The sequence below is a fragment of the Caloenas nicobarica genome, chromosome 5 (assembly GCF_036013445.1).
Source record: "Caloenas nicobarica isolate bCalNic1 chromosome 5, bCalNic1.hap1, whole genome shotgun sequence".
In the NCBI taxonomy this organism is placed as follows: Eukaryota; Metazoa; Chordata; class Aves; order Columbiformes; family Columbidae; genus Caloenas; species Caloenas nicobarica.
The window spans coordinates 52428407-52448855 of record NC_088249.1 but is presented as its reverse complement, the minus strand read 5'-3'; the positions used below and the strand labels follow the sequence as shown (position 1 = coordinate 52448855).

At 37.8% G+C, this 20449-nt stretch overlaps 1 protein-coding gene across 3 annotated transcripts in view; it reads right to left on the bottom strand.

Moving 5' to 3' along the window:
• Window positions 1-20449, bottom strand: part of KCNQ1 (potassium voltage-gated channel subfamily Q member 1) — a 355093-nt gene that overhangs the window by 103930 nt on the left and 230714 nt on the right. For all 3 annotated transcript variants that reach the window (XM_065637046.1, XM_065637047.1, XM_065637048.1), the window contains 4 exons: window positions 8828-8903; window positions 2891-2985; window positions 2159-2205; window positions 1293-1354 (listed from right to left, as the gene is read on the bottom strand). In XM_065637046.1, the coding sequence (XP_065493118.1) occupies window positions 1293-1354; window positions 2159-2205; window positions 2891-2985; window positions 8828-8903 (280 nt within the window). The remainder of the gene's footprint in view (window positions 1-1292; window positions 1355-2158; window positions 2206-2890; window positions 2986-8827; window positions 8904-20449) is intronic.

The window sequence follows — 20449 nt, the reverse complement described above, 5'->3', positions numbered from 1 at the left end:
GTGTTCCACACTTTTAGTTGACATTATGGAGAGAAAATAAATAAACGTATTCCAAACTTTCTGGAAAGGGCTTCCATGTGTAACAACATTTACCAGCCATAGATCCAAGCGAGCACTGCACAGCAATTCTTCTCCATGCAAAATGCACTGTACCTTCCTACCTTCGACTTCACCCTTTCGGTGTGTCACCCTATATATCAAAAGGCACCTGTTACCTTTAAAATGCCATTTACTTCCAATAGATTGAAGTACAGTTCTGAGTACTATCATTCAAGTTTACCTTAAGTTTTTAAGGAGAAATACGTAAGGAATGCATATTTCACAAGTGAATCAATACAGACAGGGTGTTCAATTTGTGTCCTTTGGGATCTGTTGCTCACACCGCTTTTGGTTTGCAGAATATTTGCTGGATATTTCTTCAGAACAAATTCTTCATGACATTATCACATAGTTCCAGTTGGGGAAGAAACAATCTGAAACCTCTTTTTGTCAGGAAAAGTTTCACTCCTTAATACCAAATGAACAGTTTAGATACATGAGTGAAATAATCTTAAGCTAAAGAAATTCTTTCACTCCCTCACCAAATCACTATAAGAGACCAGTAAAGGCTTCAAACCTTTTCTCTTAAGGTTCTCCCTTTCTTTGCTCAATACCAATACAGGCAAATGTATATTTTCTAATGACTACATAACCTCTACCTGTCATCTATTTTTTCAAGCACAGCCAGCTTGTGGCTATTGAACTAAAGGGTTACAAAGCACTTAACTGGTAATTTGAGATTATAGAACTATTCTGATTTTTTCTGGCTTCACGTCACTTGAAAGGAGAAAATCCATTTGTCATAATGAATGAAAACCAGGACAGAATGAGGTTTGCTCTCGCTTTCTCTAAGGAATTGTAGGTGGAGTTATATAAACAACAGAGCAAAGATCAAAGGGAAATCTTAGGGAGTGTAAAATACTGAGGTATTAAAGGAACAGAGCCTTTTATCTATTGTGGAGGAAGGAAGTAGAGCATTGAGACACGTGTAATATATACAATTCAGAATCAAAACCCAAGCGAGTCCCAAAAGAGACTGAAATCAATTAAAGTCTGTTTTTTTCTTATTCTGTTAAAATGACAAGAAAGAACCAGAAGTGCAATCCACAACAAAAATTAAGCTCCATCACCTGGAAAAGCCAGGTTCAAATTCAACTCTATTTTAAACCGAATTTTTCCGCACATCCTATGAAACAAGCACTGTTCCATCACAGACCATATCCCTATTCACTGCCAGTCGAACTGAGGCTTACCTTGTCCTCTACTCTGTTCAGCCTGGCACCAATCGTGTTATTCCCTCGATCTTTGCTTTTTTCTGTGGAACAAGAAACATTTTCAAATTAATATATGGTAGTATAACAAAATAGCAGCAAGCCACAAAAGGGTGTGTTTAACTAGCCCACCAACGCAGTGTAACTGAACACCTTTGCCAGGCTGGTAGTTCTATTCCTTAAAAAAGGCTTTTTGTTTCTTTTTATAGCATTACCCATGCCATGGCTTTTAACAGCCCTTATGTTTAAGGAACTTTCAGCCTTAGTTTTATGCTTTAACCTAGGAGAACAAAACTGTTCCCAATTTAGTTAATATGTTTTAATTGCCATTAAAAAAAAATCTGCCACTATGCAAAAGACTCTACAGCCAATTTGAACAATGCATTTGGTAACATTTTATCTTCCCCCCCGCTTCCTACTCTATGGACAATATTGAAAATTAACAGAGAGTTTTGATTAGCCAGACCCCCAAACAAACTTAGTACTTCCTGCTCCTTTTCCCGTCTCTTTTCAAAAGTATTGAAGCTCTATGTGAGTATTACTTATTTCATAAGAACTCTGTAATCATTGCATACCATTTTATTGAAAATATGGTAAGTCTTGGAGAAATTAGAGCCAACATTTTGAAAACTTCAGTGAAAGTAGGTGCTTTAAATATCTAAATAAGAACAACCCTATTTTAAAGTTGTTGATGACTAAATATTATTGTGGTTGCCTAAACTTCAGACCACAACTGGTTGGCACTATTTAAAAGTTTGGCAACAAAATAAAAAGTATTTTAACAAGTATTTTCCATTAATTACATCTTCATCAAATTAACTTTAGACACATCCTTCATATTAACTTACCTGAGACAGAGATAAAAAGAGATGGCTTCCCTATGGATTGGTCCAACCTTTAAAACAAAAATAATCATTTTTAGTTTTTATTGTATCAGCCTGAACCAGCGTCTTCACCTTCTCTAGCTGGAGGGGAAAGACCTCTTCACAAACAAGCAAAGTGAAGTTCAAGTAGTTCTGGTTTGTCCTGTAAGTTGCTTTGGGCTAAGAATAGCTTGAAATAATATTAAAAAAAAAATAACACAATGAGATTAGACTTAGATTGCTCTTTAGCTTCTTTAAGCACTGTGAAGTTTTACTGCACCCGTTGCTTTTCCACATGAACAGCATTGTTTCCTCTTTTCCTTGGTCTTCCACAGCTTACTTGTTGCATCTATCACTCTTAGTTTGCTCTTAAGTGCAATTCCACCACAGCAGGTGACAGTATTTCACTCTGCAAGTATAATAGAGCCCATAACATATAGTGATTACAGTGTATAGTCAAAGCTAGCAGGGACTGAAGCAATACATGTAAGTATGATGAAAAGTCCCAATCATCAGATTTTTAAGCTCTTTGCCTTTTCCTTCCTGTGTGAAAACTTTGCTTGAACGCCATTTTATATTCCGCAACTTTGCACAGTCCTACCAACTTGACACCTGTAACCCTCTCAGCTTTTGATCCCTGGTCCCGATCACCGACTTATTTACAAGTATCTCTCTGCTGCTGTTTACAGATACAGACACTGAACTTTACTGACATACCTCCTCTGTAACTCCTTGATTCGCACCATCAGGTTGAGGTGACCCTGAGAATACTGCTCAATAACATCGCGGACATCATAGGGCTTTCTGGCTTGCTGTAAAATAAAAACCAAAAAACTATGTCTTTAAGCCACAAGGATGTAAGAATAGTCTGTGGTAATACAGATTTTTGCCAAGAGTAAACAGTAAGTTCTTTTAAACCCTTTTAACACTGTGCAAACATTTGAAATATTTTTATTGTTGCTATGGTCATACATTTTTGAGGAATAATTATGACAGTTCTGATTTCATCCACCTTTTTGTTACTGCAGGTCTACATGCCTTTCGAGGGGTAATGCTTTTAAACTAAAAGAGGGGAGATTCAGGCTGGCCATGAAGAAGAATTTTTTACAATGAGGGTGGTGAAACTCTGGGTTTCCCAGAGAGGTGGTAGATGCCCCATCCCTGGAGACATTCAAGGCCAGGCTGGACGGGGCTCTGAGCAACCTGCTCTTGTTGCAGATGTCGATGCTCATTGCAGGGGGGTTGGACTAGATGACCTTTGAAGGTCCCTTCCAACCTATTCTATGATTCTGTATTTCTGACTCATTGGTTATGCTGTCTATGGATACTGTGTATATAATTTCCAAGGTTTGGTTAAAACCTTGGTAACACTGAGTTGCAACTTTTCCTTTTTTGCATCTTTTGAGAACAAGGAAAAGAATTTACAGTGGTAGCTTCTGACATACCAGAATCTGTATCCCATTTGAGGTCTCAGAAATATTTTGTCACCTGTACTTCAGAAGGAGATGTCTCTGCACTGCTTAACCTTATTTCATATGCTGCAGGTTTTCCTCAGTTCCATGCCCCATATAACTTGTTTTTTTAAGCTAAAGGAAAGTGGGATACAATATAAAAACCAGGCTGTGGCATCTTCATGCAGTCCCCTGCCCCTGTCTGGGAGGTAGCTCCCGCATTTTAGGAATCATTACTTTATAATTGCTACTTTAATAATATCAGTTACTTTAATAATATCACCTCATCAAACAAATTATATTTCAGTCTGCCAGATTCCCCAAAGTCAACTGCAAACCTTGAGTGAATGTGAGATACTCCCTGGTGGAGGCTAAACAGGAATGGGAATTGCTTCAGTCTAACCAAAGAAGAATTCTCAAGAACCCTGACTGCTTATACACATATAAATCATAACTAACATCCACAAAGAAAGAAATATGATTCAACGATGGCATAAGCCCATAAGTCTTTCCATGGACTAGTACTGTAAACATAATGATATTACAAAAAAAAAAAAAAGAATTCTTGGATTATTTTTGTACTATAAATAAGCAAGAGAGAAATCTGCAAGAGCAGCTTGAAAACTCCAGGTTCAGAAAAGCTGTTCAGTAAGAACAGAGCTGCCAAGCTTTCTCCTGCTGTCCTCGTACTCTGATGCAGGCGTCTGACAGTAGAAAGAGGAGGTACGTCCCTGTCTGGTTTTCATTTACTGGGCTGCTTCTTTATCTCTAAAATAAGAACTGAAAACTTGGAGTAAATAGAATTTAGGAATGAAGTTTAATTTCTGAGTAGGATAGGGTATTTAATAGTACTGATTATTCTGTAACTACTTCATATTGAAAGCTGATCTTTCCAGTGAAAATGCTCTTTATGATGACAACATGCTAGTTTTGTAAAAGGAAAAAAAACCTGCTGTAGGCAATGGATGAGTATTGATAGAACGAAAGTAGAAACCAGGCCCACAGCTTTCCTTAACTACTTCTTTACTTTTGCCCCTCTGGTAATTAAACAATACTCATGGCAAAAATCTTCTTACATGAGTTAAAATTTGCCCCATCATACATGAGAGTTTGCAAAAGGCACAAAAGCCAATGTAAAATATTAAATGTGCACGGCTGCATGCGCAGGGAGGCAGACCCAGGAAAGGGAGAGGGCAATCTGTGCAAGGGGTATTTCTGTGAAATGTAAACAAATAACAGTCAAATAAAATGGGTAGAACATCCTTTGAAGCACAGGACACTTTGAACCACATTGTTTGGTACAGCCCAGTACAGAGATTAAAAAAGATTACACACACAACTCAGGATTCATACCATGACAAATGAATTACATAAAAAGATGAATTATTAAGACTATAAACGCAAGATTTTCCAGTGGAATTGTAACAAACCAGGCAACAGTTACTCATGTCATCAATGGAACTCCAACCTGTATTTTTAGTTCACACTATGTATAGAATATTTGCCATGGTGAAAAACATAACAAAAATTAAAAACATGTTTTAGAAGGAAACTGATTTACTCAACAGGAAGAATTTCTGTGGGAAGAGGAAAAAAACCTATTTCAAAATGACAATGGGAAATCAGACCAAATCCCTGGTCCTTGGATCTGTGATAGATAACACAGTTGTATCCATGTGTGTAAGTCTTAAGACACTTCCTAATGGAAAGACAAAGATTATTTATTCATGAATCCAGCTAGTGGAATAACTGAGTACAGTGATTTTCTTTCTGAAATTCAGCTGTAGGGTTAGACTGTACCCAAGACGCCTGATTTATAACTAACAGGTAAGATCAATTTTTGTGTAGGTGAGATGGACAAAGCCTAGAAAATCATTAATTTCTAAGTACTGCTCTCCCTATAATCTACAGAATCCTTCCTTAACCATGAGCCATTCACCTTAACTGATGCACAGGACTTGTGTTGACTCCTAGCAGAAGATGATCCTTCCTATACAATTTGAAACAGTCCTACAGACTTTACAAGAGAATAAACACATCCATTAAAAAAAGGTATTAATTCTTTATATTATACGAGGTTCTTACATGGACATCATCACATGGACTGTATTCAAACATGGACTTTAAAATAGCCCATAAACTTCTCCCCTTCTTCAAAAGAGGAAATGAGGCCCATGTGTGATGCTTCACACATAATTGCTTTTCATGTCTTTTGAAATTTCTTTGTATCTCTGTTTAGCTTCTCTTCATGTATTTATTTACTTTTAAGCAGGAAGTGTCTCCTTTCTAACTCACTTTTATCCTTGTGGTGCCATCACCACCTGCTATTAATTAAGTTCTTAAAAAAACCCAAACTCCTATCTATACAAATTTAGGCATACAGGTGTATCCTGCAAACAGCTGGTGTAGTTTAAAAACCATGCTGGCTTCATGCTGGGACCTACTTTGCAAAATTTTCCTCTTCCTCTCCTTCTTCCTATGCTTCCCCTCCACAAAAGCTTCAGATGCATCTCTAAAAAACACTCCTTTTAAGTGCTGGCCTTGCGATTACTTATGTTCCACCTAATTTTAAGCATGACCAATGAACTTCAGCTGAAATTATTCAGGTTTTTTTCAATAACTACAGAAAAAAAATCTGAATTTTCTTTTAGGAAGATATATTTCACGTAAACACAAGAAGCTTAGAAGGCAAATATCTATCAGAAAACAGCTACACAGACCTCTTAAAAGGCTGAGAGACATTTCAAAATGCACCTTCTGCTTTACTTTAATTTCAGATATTATGTTGGACTAGTTATTAGAAACTGTAGAGTCATTACTTGGCACTTATTTAAACATTTTAATTTCTTATGAGTATTTTATGTGCATACAATAGAAGAAAGCAGATTTACAACATACTTTTGAGGAAAGAATAATGGCAGTGGTTATCTCTTAATTACAGGAGAGATTTTCAAAAAGTACCTTATGGCTTGAATTTCAAGGTGACTTTGTGCATTAAGTTACCTAAGTGCTTTTGAAAACCGTACCTTTGGTGCTCTCCAAATTTTTAAACTCGGTCATAACCTTGTGTTCAGAAATTATGGAGAAGTATCAGATATCCCCCACACCCTCCTACTGGAAGATCCTGCTTCTGACAGAAACCTGTACACAGGAGTGACTTCAGCTACATTTCACTTCAGCTTAACTGACATTTTTAGTTCTTTAGTAACAGCTTATATTGGTAGTTCAGGAAGGAGAAAGACTACTAACGAAGGATGAGAGACAACCTTGTTGAGGGATTTTGTAGATGGCCAGGACCAGGTCTTTTGCAGATGTGAAAGTGAGAGTACAACTGAGAAGCCAGATTAGCAACCAGGATACTGAGTGCAAACAAGTTTTAAGTATGAACTGAATAGTCCCATTCTATTCAGTCAAATGCTTTTTCAGCTTCTATCAAGTCATCTGCCACAGGGGAGTTTCGTTTAGTTGCCAGGTGGATAATGTTGCACATAGTGTTCAGGCATTTTCAAAATCTGTTTTTGACAAATACCACTTGGGAGGTAGATATATAATAGGTAGATTTCTTGTTTTTAAGCAGTTTAGTTAATAACATGGCAAATATTTTATTATATAAATTTATGAGAGCAATGATTCAGTAATTACCATAGAGCAAAGGATCACAATTAGGTTTTAGAATGAGAATAAAGTTTAATGTAACTGTCCACATTTTGGCAGTTTTTTCACTGAACAGCTGTGAACACACCACTGGAATGGGTCATGTCCCTTGCCAAGTTACAAGTGCTGGCCAGCAAGTGTTAAGGAGCAACAAAATGGCTACAAAAATTATTTTCAAGTAGTCCAGTCTGTCTTAATGTTAGTCTAATAAAAATAACAGGTGAAATGTGCTAGAAGAGACTTTCTGAAAGTGCTCCCTCCAAGAAATCCCCAGACAAGGGAGATTTCAGCCTTAATGGTGAACAGTCTGAATACATCATACATAACAAATTTCTGAAAAGGTCAGTCAACCTGAGCCATAAATTAGCTCAAGAATTTTAGCAAAAATAAAAAGACGCAAAGTAGAAAATTGCTAAAGAATTCAGGCAGTGCTTCTAAATCTCAGTGAGGAACTCAGAATCACACTTTTGAAGTGGCAGCAAACATCGCCTTACAGACACGATGCTCTCTTGGACTGCTACTCATCATCATCATCATCTTTATTTTGATCCCAAACTTTGCACTCTTGAAATATTTGAAGCAAAAAGGACATCCCCCTCTTCTGGGGGGTATAGATTAAGGGTGGGAAAACATTTTAATGTGTCACAAGCACTAGTGCCGAGGTCATATATGAAAATGGATGTAGGCAGTTAAGCCCCTCTGTTTCTTTACATTTTCAGTTGTGAGGCCTGTTCTCTAGGGATTGTCCCTTATTAATTAATTTTAAGTAAAGTAATATATTTCTTACATATATATATTCACCTGGTTTAAATCAAGCTGAAGGCCGTCAACACATGTTTTTACTGGATTAATGAAACTGATTTAGAAACCACATTCTTAGAAAGTTTGCATTCAGATTTTTTTATTCAGACGAGGCAACAAGGTTAATTAGCTACCGTTAGATGCTTACGGTATTGTAACATCACAGCAAGTGAAGTGGCACACAGGAGATGTACGTCAGTGAGGGCTAGAGGGGTAAAGAGAACCAATATCTCACAAACTGGGAAGGAGATTTATCCACACAGAGGGGAGAAGGGAAAAGGAAGGAGAAACCTTCCAATACACTAACAAATTTCCACCCCAGTTTCTTATCAGGACTTCATTATCATTGAGTAAGAGACTGAAACAAGGCTGAGCTAGTATTTTAATCTCTAATCCTACTGACTCGGCATGAGAGTAACATACAGCTCAGAATTAATGGAGACATACGAGAATGTTTGCACTGCGAGAAAGAGACAGCGATAACAGAGGGTTAAGGGTCAAGTCCATTAGCAGAAAAAAACATTTTAATTCAGACTACATTACAGGAGTTTAGCCTATTTCCAGTGTGTCCACAGTTGAATAACCTTCTGCTAAACAACCACCCTATTGAAGGAGGAAGAGAATAGTGGGTGTAGCTCATTATTACTGAAATGAATTGTGTTAGTCTCTCTTAAGTTTCTAAAAGAAACAATGAATCAGGAGAACAAAAGGGTTTATCTAGAAAACGAACTTTCTGTTCACAACTTACCTGAAACTTTTTCTTTGCCACAAAATACTGCATCCTACGAATCACCTTAATTGCAGCGCGGTGGTGTTCTCGCAGCCTGTGGGGAAAACAAGGGAGGTGAGTGGGGGGGAAAGAGCATCTCCAACCAGACAATAAATAAAGCAGCCTGCAGTGAATGCTTCAATAACATGTAAATGCATAATGTAACAAGTTGCGATTCAGTCTGGGAGCACAACACACCATTATGTTGACCCTCCCCACCTTCCAAGGTGGCTATAAAAATCTAGGATTTTATCTGACCTATGCTGTGTTTGCATGCGTTTCATAGAAAAAGAGGTGTCTGCATAACCTCCTCTTATGTCTAAGCAAACCTCCACCAATCTTGCCCAGTTTTATTTACACACACACAAAGCTATCAACTTTCTGCATATTCAGCCATGCCCAGCTTTTATACACGGTCACTCCAGAAATCCAGTTTGGGATTATTTTGTTTGTTTGTTTTTTGGGGGGTGTGGGGTGTGATTTCCTCCGACCCCCAAGTCCTGTACAATGTTTCTTCACTTACACAAACTTGTTTTTCAACAATTATTTTGAAAAACCCGAACACTTTAAAGATTTTTGAGTTAATGACTGCCAAAACAATGAAAATGTTCCTGTGGTAGCTGGATGCAATATCTACATTACATATGTATCCCCAAACTGAACTGTAAGTTATATAAAGACAAAATAATCTGAAATGTCTTTAAACAAATATTTTCCCCTCTTCATGCACATGCATATGAATTGAACACAGAATTAAAATCTAATAATTTGCTCTTTGTACTTTAACTGATCTTTTATAGTATCTGACATTTTTTAAACAGTTCATTAAGAGCAACAGGTCCACTAATTTTTTCAAAGCTTGCAAAAATGATAGATTTTTCTTCTTAGCATTAAAATATCAAATGAAACATTTAAGCTGTGCTAATGATTTATTCTACTTGCTCATTCTATTACTCTTATCACAACGTCTTTGAAGGACATCATTGCGCAAAATTTCTTTCCTTTTTAAATGCATGAACATGTAGTATTTCCAACTCTCATCCCAAATGGACTTCTAGGGATGGCTTTGGGGAATCAGCAGTAAAAGCAGACTTAGATATTCCAGATTTTTTATCTTTATAAAATTATTATTACTAATTCTGACAGACAGGCATATTGAGATGTCAACAGGCAGTGCCTTCTGTCTGTACTGAACCTCATAGCATTCACACTCACTGTGGGATGGAAAAATCATGTTTAAGTTCTGTACAAGTTTGAGTCTTTGGTGTGGTATAGTGTGGTAACACCCAAGCCTCTTCAGTTAAACCCAACCTGGAATGTTAGTGAGTATTCATGTATTTCCTCAGGACAAACTTCTGCCAGCAAACAGAGGTTCTGCATGTACAAATGGTGGATGCCTGTCCTCTGAACAGTGTGGCACGTGTAGCTGGGGCATTCCCTTTCTGAAAACTCACTCTTTTTAGTTGGAAAATAGCTTTCTGCAAAACCAAAGACAGAACCAAATAAACCTCACATTTTTTTCTTGTAGGTACTGCTGGTTAGGTGGTTGCTTTTTCTTACAGAAATTATTCAGATTCAGCAATGATGTCAAGAAAAGATTGCCTTCTCCAGATACAGTGTAAAATATGCTTGTTTTTCAGACTAATAACATGAAGCTTTTCACCACAGGTCTACAGATCGTTAAGACTCTAAGTGCATTTACATAACGTGACTGTGCCTCAATAATTATGCACTAATCCATGAATGCAGTTGGATTTGTATAGGAAGGACCTTCCCTCTTGATACCTTACTGAGATGCTCAGAGAGACTGTCTCCAGGTCTCTGCTTGTGCAAATCTGACTAAAAGATCACGGTTCATGTTACAAAAATGTAAATTGGCTCCTCCTAACTGGGAAGGCTGCCTGTTTGGATCCAGTCCCGCTGAATGGAGTCAGCCTCATGCTAGTTCACGGTATCCCCGTTCTGTGAGCCTTTGCTGCATCTCTCTGCTGCTAGGGACAAGGACAACTTCTCCAAAACACAAAGAAAACACAGTGTTTGGGGTCTTTAAGTTCTGCTTCACAGAGATGGAGGCCAGAAAGATAAACACTGCTTAATTTGCTATTAAATATCAAAGGTATCAAAGTGTAACTATCATGCAGCTATACATCCTATACGTAAGTGCACACAAAAACATCTTATGACAAATAGAAATAAATTTCAATTGCTGTAAAACTGCTTGTAGTATTTTGGTTTATGCCTCATTTCCTCTGGTGCATTCTTCACAGTCCATTATTTCTGAGTAAAATATTTTTCCTTGGGACAGACGTCCACAAGTAAAGCACACCACATCCCTCATTCTCTATCAGGATGACGAGTCTCATCTATAAGCAAGACAGCCAGATAGTAAAACTGATATTCGCCATTCAGTGAAATAACAAAAGTATACCACCAAAATGATTTTCCAATGCAGCTATTTTACATCAATCATTGTTCAGTGCTAACACGAACTTCCATGCCAGGAGACAAAGTTAATATTCTCATTTTATTCCTTCCCATTTCCAGCTCCAGTAGGAAACCTTACAGTAAGCTGCTTTCTGCTTATGCTCTAAAATCTAATTCCGCACAACAGGCTGTCCTGATTGCCCATGATTAAATGCTTCAGCGATGAGGGAAGGGAATAAAGGATTTAATTAGCAGCCAAGGTTATGATTCACAGTTGTTTGATCTCTTTTGCAAACTGGTAACAAATGCTTTAGTAAATTGAGAGTTTAACCATTAACTAGTGATATTTGTTTGTTCAGCCACTTGTGACATCTCTGCATTCTGGTTACGGAACGGCTGTTTGCAACCTCTGGGGACACACACCATGTTTAGATGCCAGATAGCCACTCAGTACAATACTGTCCTCAGAGCAAGAGTTTCATGAATACTTTTTTTTTTTTTTTTTCCTGAGTGTGGTGGGAAATGACGCCATCTGAGAGTGCTGACAGACAGCAGCAACACACCTGGGCTGTGCAGGAATCCGCACGGCGAGCGGGAGCCACCCTTTGGAGCGGCACCGTCCTGCAGACGGAGCCTCCGTGGCAGAGTCGCCCCCCATGGAAGGGCTCTGCAGGGACCAACAGGGTACTGGCTGCTCCAGTGTAGCTGCTGGAGCTACGCTCTCTTGCAAATGAAACCCCTCTCTTTTTTTTTCCCTTTTTTTTTTTTTTTTTTTACACATTTGGTTTTGTCTATCTTTGGTACAATCTTGTTTGATAAGCACATTAGCTACAGGGTCAGCAGATGAGGTTTTTGCCCTTTTGTTAACGAAGCTATTTTCCTCTTCTGAGCGTTCAACAGGCTTTGAACCTCACCCTCACCACACTCATTAATCTCATGATAACCAACATCCAAAGGGACTCGCCAGTCACTATTTGAGTGATTCCAATTACCATCGCTATCTTCAAAAATAAACTGAAGTAGTTTGTATGCCTGTAAAATCAAGCTAAAGATCACTGCTTCCAATACTAGACAACATCTCAGCCTGCACCTTTCTGAAGAAAAACTGCCAATAACTTTCCCTGGCTACCAGTAGTTTTCTTTCTCAACATAAACAAGACATCAAGATCACCTTGAACAAGACACATACTATTTGACATTTCCTGTGGACTTAAACTCAACGATTTGGGTCCCGAAGCCACCAATGAAGCTATAACATTGTCAGAACACGTAGGAAGGATGGTAATAGGGTCAACAGATTCACACAAACCTAAATTATTCGTAGGTATAAGCTAGGTTTGCTTTATTCGTGCACTGAAAAAGTAGCCTGTTGTGCATGCAGGCATTAGTCAAAGCGTGAGAAATGAGAATTAAAAAAAAAACCAACCCAGCAACGAAGTATAATGGATTGAGCACCCACATTACAACAGAAAGCCCAACAGAATAAAATGACTAGAAATCTTTAATTTTTCCTGCATCCTTTTGTTTTTAGGATACTTAACCTACAACAAGTCATTTGAAGGAAACCTGATCTGTTCATTAGTCCCTCAAAAATCTGGACTGGAATTTCACATAATTTGGAAAACAAGCACGCTGAAACAACTTCAGGTAATTTTATAGACGTTCTCATTTGGTTGGAGAATTGTTATAAATTTTAAATACCTCAAACTATTGTAATGGAGACATTTGTACATTTTACTGCATTATTAATTTTTCACAACACAGCCAGCTGAAACTTCAACAGGTTTCCCAAGGTGTGGCTCATTCCCCAGTCCCTCACTCACCAGCACCCACCTGCCTCCTTCCTGCAAGGGGACCTGCATGGCCAGCCCAGAAAAACACTTCCAGGGACCGAGACCAAGATTTTTGGTTACAAAAAACAGGTGGCTTCACAAAAAAGGAAATAGGCAGTTGCATGGCTTGGTTGGTTTATGTTTCAATAAAAATAAACACTTTTTTTTTTTTTTTTTTAAGTAAAGTTTTACAAGATTAATCCCTATTCTGAAATGCACAGTTCTTTCACTTAAGAATAAGAATGAAAAAACAATTACTAATTAGAAATATCTATTGTGTTTACAAAGCTTCTGAATTTTATACCAAATCCTTAGTAATGCCATTAGAAGTTTGTTCCCCTTTTCATCTCAGGAAGGTGTTTTACATATTGGTTTAGTGTTAACAGAAATATTAAAGCAACAAGATGGAGGAAAGGTGGTGCTAATTTCCTATTTATAACACTTGCCTTTTTGTTCATTTGTAGAACATTTTATTATCAGGACCATAATGTCTGGCACAGACCTCCCAACATACACAGACGCTGATATTATCGGCGTTAAAGGTCAAAGCTGCCTATTCAGAATGAGTTTAACACGAACAAAAACTCAGTAGGAGAGAGCCACAGATTTATAATATCTTTTACAAAACTCCCATTTCTCAGTAAACCTAACACTGATTTGAAGTCAAGCTCAGTTTTCAAACATATTTAAATTCTCTGCAGTCATCTTAAATTTCTGACATAGGACAGAGCTAAAGTATTAAAAAAAAAAAAGGCTGAAGTCGGTTGGCTGAAATTTTTGGCACTAATCATTATTTAGACTTGAACTTTATCTTTAATGCATCAGATTTCGATAATATGTTGTGCATGCGAACTGTAATATTTTTTCCATTCAGGCACTGAAAAATGTTCCTTGTCACAGAATTTGGTAGACGACATTCACAGTAACAACATTAAGCCATTTCATTACCGCATTTAAGTCTAATGAAATCTTTCATCGTTAGTCCTCCAGGAGCTTTTGGTATAGAATTTGCTGCAGCTCAGGGTTATTCTTGTCTTTTCACATGTCCTGTCATTCCCTGCCCATTACAGCTGATGGGAGTCTCTCCATACCGGGCAACAGTTTAGATGCGGTAAGTTGGAAGGGTAAGGTTGCATCACTGTGTATTCTGTAATAGGAAATGCTTGATGACCATACCCAGGAACAAAAACAGAATCACCAATTATTTCAAATAATGTGAGCTACCCCGTTTTTCCTTTCATTTGTTGCTAGAGCTTGGCAACTGTTTTTTGCCGTTATGATACATTTAGCGGGGGCTCTCAAAATATGCCCTGGCCCACAAATGATTCACAAAACCCACCTTAAGGGCAAACCAGTAAAAGCTGCCCACAAGTGTTAGAAAGGTATGACAACACTTGAAGAGCAAACCAGAACCGAAGTTTTATTAAATATGCTTCAGCCAAGCTTAGTGTTTATGTAAATGCTCCCATAACATTTTCAATATATGAATGTGTTTATTTTTAACAGACAAACATTCTTTATTACACCTTGCCCTCTGGACTTCCCATCCATTTGTGAAAGTTAGAAATTAGTGAGAAGACAAATGAAAAGGAATTCAGCTATGGGTATACACAGAACAACAAGAATCACAAATAGCAGGTAAACTAGAGTTTTACAACTTCTATGGTCTTAGCAGTCAAAGGCATTCTAGTAATTATTGGTGAACAAGTAATCTGGTTACAAAAGATCTACATTTACTGAACTCTTATTCATGCTTGCAAATTTGTCATGAACAGGTAAGATTTAATCAAATGCATTTGTTCATCTAACCACTGAATAATCCAATGTCAGCAGCAAATTATTTCCATTTGATTAATAATTTCTATGGAATAGTATGTTTTGAGTGTTTAATTTTAAAAATAGGAGCTGCTTTGACTTAAACACATGTGTCTCAACGTAATTTCTGTTCCTTACCTTGGGGAATGTAGGGGCTGACTTCCCATAGAAGCATTAGTGATTCTAAATTTAAAAATGGCTCTGCAAGAATGCTCTGTAAAAGTAATGTCGAATTCACTCTTTTGGTGAACCCTTCAGCCAGTAAACATCTTGGTTATTATTTACTGAATGTGAACATAGCTCCAGGGGAATTAGCTTAAACTGAATTAACATTTGTAAGCTCCTCCCCCACTATGTATTCTCCCAACTATCTGTGGTTGGTCTCTATTTAAAAGATGTAACTTTAAAATCCATAGTCATATTTTAACGGATTTGTATTTTATTTTACAGCAGCTCTCATGTCTCCCTTCTCAAAAGTCATGGGCTTAACTCAGAAATCCTTTCATGCAGCTACAGCAATCCTGTTTTCTCTACAGATAATCTGATCTAGCTCGGTTTCTGGATTTTTAAGAGACACGCAAAAACAAGTTTAAAAAATAACATTGCCTTTGGAAGATGTTGATGTTTTAGAATCTTCAGTTAAGAATAAAAATGGCTTACTATTACAAGAAATGTTTTAAAAATGAAAAAAAAAATGTAGGTTTTTCATAATCATATCCTTGAAGCATGGCATGTAAGTGGGGGAAGGCGTTGGAAAGATGCAGCCTCCCCATGAGTCTCAGCAGCCACAGGTCAGAGCGTGGTGTGACCCCCCAGCTCCCAGCCGCACCTCAGCAGAGATGTGACACGGGTGTATGGGTGACACGGGTGTACAGCTGGTGACAGGGACCCATCATGGCCCCAGCATGGCACGGGGGCTTCTCTCGTGCTCTGGGAGCCTCTGCGTGGCGATGGCAGCTGGTGGGAAACCCAATCAGCCACACTTGGCAGATCAGAAAGAATCCCGAGCTCTGCACTGGTGGCCTGGGAGAGATGCCCAAGGGGCGACAGGGAAGCAGGAGACAGGAGTTTGTATGGAAAGGGGAAAACAAGCTCAAGTAACTTGACATGTTTCAGGCACCAATGGAAATTTGAGACTCAGAGTGACTTGGGAAAATACAGCTCATCAGTCTAGCCCTTTAAAATATGATCATATCAAGGCAATCTGAAATAAATATTTAAATGCAGACCTAAGAAGGGGAAAAAAAAAAAAAACACAAAAACCCATTGCTTTCCTGACCTGGAGTTAATACAGGTAAAAATAACAACCGTCATGTGGATAAGCAAGAGATGGCACGAAGTGCAGAAGTTTTTGGAAGCTATTTTTCTGACAGAGAACACAAGTCTCATAAGGGGCTTGGCTTCGTAACTCACCCAAAGTAAAAGCTCTTAATATCTGTGCTGCTGCACAATGACTATATTGCTGTAACTCAAGGTGGATCATTTTACAACTGAATTTTCAATAACAGCTTTCTGCAAAGTATTTATGTGATACTGGGAGAATGGACACAGGATAAGAAAGATAAACATGCCATTAAAAACAAAGTTTTCAACCAAGCTGACCTGCTACTCCATCCCCAGTTGTCCCTCTGTTCTTAGAATCATAGAACAGTTTGGGTTAGAAGGGACCTTCAAAGGTCACCTAGTCCAACTGCCCTGCAATGGGCAGGGACATCTTCAACTAGATCAGGTTGGTCCATTCCTCAGCATGTCCTGATAAACAAAACAAAAAATGGTTTCCAACTGAACAGAAGATGCTCCAGAAGAGGTAAACAGCATAAGATTTTGGAATGCAATGCTCAAATTTGTTCAGCTTCGCTTGGGGAGAAATGGTCCAACACATAGTATGTCTAGAACCAAGACAAATCGCTGTAGCTGGAATAAAGATGATGCATATGTTTTCAGAACTAATAGTATGCTGGGCAAACAGATGTAGCATCAGAGATTTCTTTTGTGGTCTGCCTGCAATGGTGCTAGCTAAGAATATTACCCTTACTATAAAAGTTTGTGTTGAAATCAGGCAAAAGCATGAGATTTCTTGTACATCCTAAATCGCCTTTGCTGTATATTTTCACAATTCTGTTTTCACTTAAGTCTGTTACCAGGGTATGAAGAGTTGTGCAAAGAACATAGGGGAAGAAAAAAATAGGAAAACAAAATTATTTTTTGAAGGAACTGAAATACCTTATAGAGAAAGCAGGACAAATATAAAAACTAGTTCCCATTTTGTCAGAATTGGTTGTTGTTCCTCAACTTTGGTTATATCAGTGTCAAATACCAGCTGATGTGAGTATCAAATCACAGCTCTTCACACTCTGTATCTTGTTGAGTCAGAAGGCAGTTACTTTTTCAGACAGTTTCAAGGCCAAGCAATTTTAAAGTAACTAGACACAAATGAGATCACAGATAAGTAAATAAGAATGTACGGCACTGTCTTACATAGTCTGACATGTTCAACTTCTTTTCTGAAGAAGCTGAAGACAGAACACAACGGAGCTGTATTTCAGTGCATATGGAAAGCCATAGATATTATTTTGCAGCATCTGGTTAAGAGCAATCTTTCCAGATTAAAAAAGATTTTTTGCAGAGCTTGTAATTCATGGCTCTGAATTATACCAAGGATATGCAGGGCTACAATCAATGATACTGGGAAGAAATAGCCACATTGCCTATGGTTACTTGCCTCTCTATTGTTGGCCTATTAAACTTACAATAACCTTTGAATATTTAGCCGACTGATGTTACACTACTTCATTATGCTCAACAAGTTGTTAACACTCCACAGTAGCTCTTTGTTGTATTTGTCATAGGGAATTACAAGACCACTGCAAACTCAAGGCTGAGTTGGGCTTTTCTATCTGGCTTAAATTGCATTGCCCGGAATATGCATCAGATACAACCCGTACACAGAACCATATAATACCAAGTATGAGATATAAATGCATCAAAATTATGATCAACTCATTAAGAATTCTCAATTATTGTTTTCCACTCTACATGATACTTTAACATGCTAATTTAATATATGCTGTATCCCACATCTTAATTAAGACTCATCATGTAACATTACTAATAACATCCCATTTAACCTTTTTTGAGACAAAAGGAATAAGCTTTTATTAGATCAACTACTGAGGCAGTTAATTGGGGATCCATGGAAGGTCAAAACAGTATTGCATTGCTACTCATTCAACCTCACACAAAGACTTCAGCCTGAACCTCCTTCAGTTTTTTCCCTCATCTCAGTAACATGTATTTTTAAACAATGGTGAACAGAGACAAAAAAGTTGTTTTTACTTCGTAAACCAAATCATAGGCAAGAGGTTAGATTCACTCATACACCCTCACAAGTTCAGGCTATTCTATCAAGGCAAAGTAGGTAAATCAAGAGAGTATCTCAGCTGTTCAACACAAATGAAAGTCATTACACAGTTGTGACTGACAAAATAAAGCAGCTCTCCTGTTGCAGAGACAGGAATTACAGCAGGAAAAAATATCTGAAAGGAAAAGGCCATTGACCTGAATAGTAATATTTACATTAGCAAAATCAGTGATAATAACTATTTCAGAAATCCTAAAATTTTCCATGTTGTTTTCTACTACAGAGATAATTTGGCAAATTCTCCTGCCATTCAACAGTAAAAAAGAGAAGATGGATCTTGCTGCTGTGAAGCTGTTTCTAAGAGCTATATTCTGAAATCATACTGTATCACCAAAAAATACCCAACCCAAAACCAAACCAACCAAACAAAAAAATGGCCACAGAAATCAACTGAAAAACATTAGGCCAAATTCTGCACTGATTTACACCACAAGACACCAGAAGGGACTGGAAGCTGCTGGACTATTAGGTCACCATGGCTTCTGGCCCCTGATCTCTCAGGGGCTCTGGATGTAGCTTGTGCAGAATGATATGTCTGCTCACAGCTGCACTTTTTAGTGGGTGTATCCTCCAAATATAAAGTGATAGAAGATTATAAACATACGGGGGTTGCTATAGTGTAAGCAGCAATGAAAAGCATGGCAAACCTTGAACAGATAGCATTAGGACAAGGGGACATCACTTCCCACGTCAATGCCATCACTTTGGGAAAAAAAAAGCAGCTACAAATATACTTCAAAACTGCAGTTTTTGCAACTGGACACATTCTCAAGGATTTGTTATTTTACAATGGTGGAGAAACACATGGGATTTCAACTTGTGGAGAACAGCCTTTTCCTATAAATCACAGAGCGTAATCTGAAACCTAGAAACAGCACAGGGGCTCACATTTATAGATTTAAAACAGATGAAGAGCAAGCATGCTCTTAACCCTTTCCCCATAATTTCTTCCAAGTACAAAATGAAAACGAATATGCAAGTACTGAACAGAAATTAACTTGATAAAAATCAAGATAAATACAATCCTGTAAACACTGAGAAATTCAGCTCTTCGACTGACTTCCCTGAGGACACAAGCACAGAATTCTCCTAAAGCAAAGCACTGTAAAACAGTTAGAGCATAATCCACCATTTGGACTGTTCTTTCATCAACTTTTATTTAAGCAGTTTATCTTGTTGAGATTAGGATCTCTCTTATAGAGCAAGACCTGGCAAACACAGGCCCATGGTTTTGAATATCAGGCTATATTTCACTGGGAAAGAAGTAACTAGCAGCCTGTTGTCTCACCATAAGGTTATAAACTACTTAATCAGGCAATAGGAGAACTAATACTAACACATTAGCGACAATTTCTCTTCAGAAATATTTAAGAGCATTAAGACAATATAAAGAGCATTTATTTATTGTCTTTTAAGATCCTAAATCATTTCTCTCTCATTTTAGCCTCTCATGGCTCACTGGCCAAAAAAACCCACAACAAACCCAGCATAGCCTGTTCAAACTTGAATTCTAAGATGCAGCCTTTTTTTTTTTTTAATAATAATAATGAAACTCAGTGTAAAAAAATGGATTGGAATATCAGCATTGCCAGGAGGCATTAGTCTATACCTTGTCAAGGTTAGAGTTCCAGTACTTTCAGAAATTCACTCACATACACCACACGACAGTATGATTAAAACCAGAAATGGGCTCGGACTGAAATAAAGATGGTACATCATGCTAAATCTTTACTGCAATGTCATATTTTAGAGCAAATGCTAAACCAACCAATCCAGGAGAGTTGAAAGGAGAATATATAATTTTAAGTTTACTGCAAGATCACTCATCTGCACACACAGTATTTGCCTGTGGTAATCCAACCTCTGTCCCTTTATTGGCTGCAGTTCAGTGAAGTGGTACTTTTGTCCATGTCTCCTGATGAAAAGCTAGACTGTTTCTGTACTCCAGTGAAAAGGTTGCAATTCATAGGAAAAATGACTCTGAAGTGGCAATGATGGGCAGCTGAATCTTTTTCAAGTGAAAAATTAGGTACTTGAGAACATTAGAAAAACACAACATGAAAATTAGTTCAGTTCTAGCAACTGGGCACATTTTGGGAGTACCCCAAA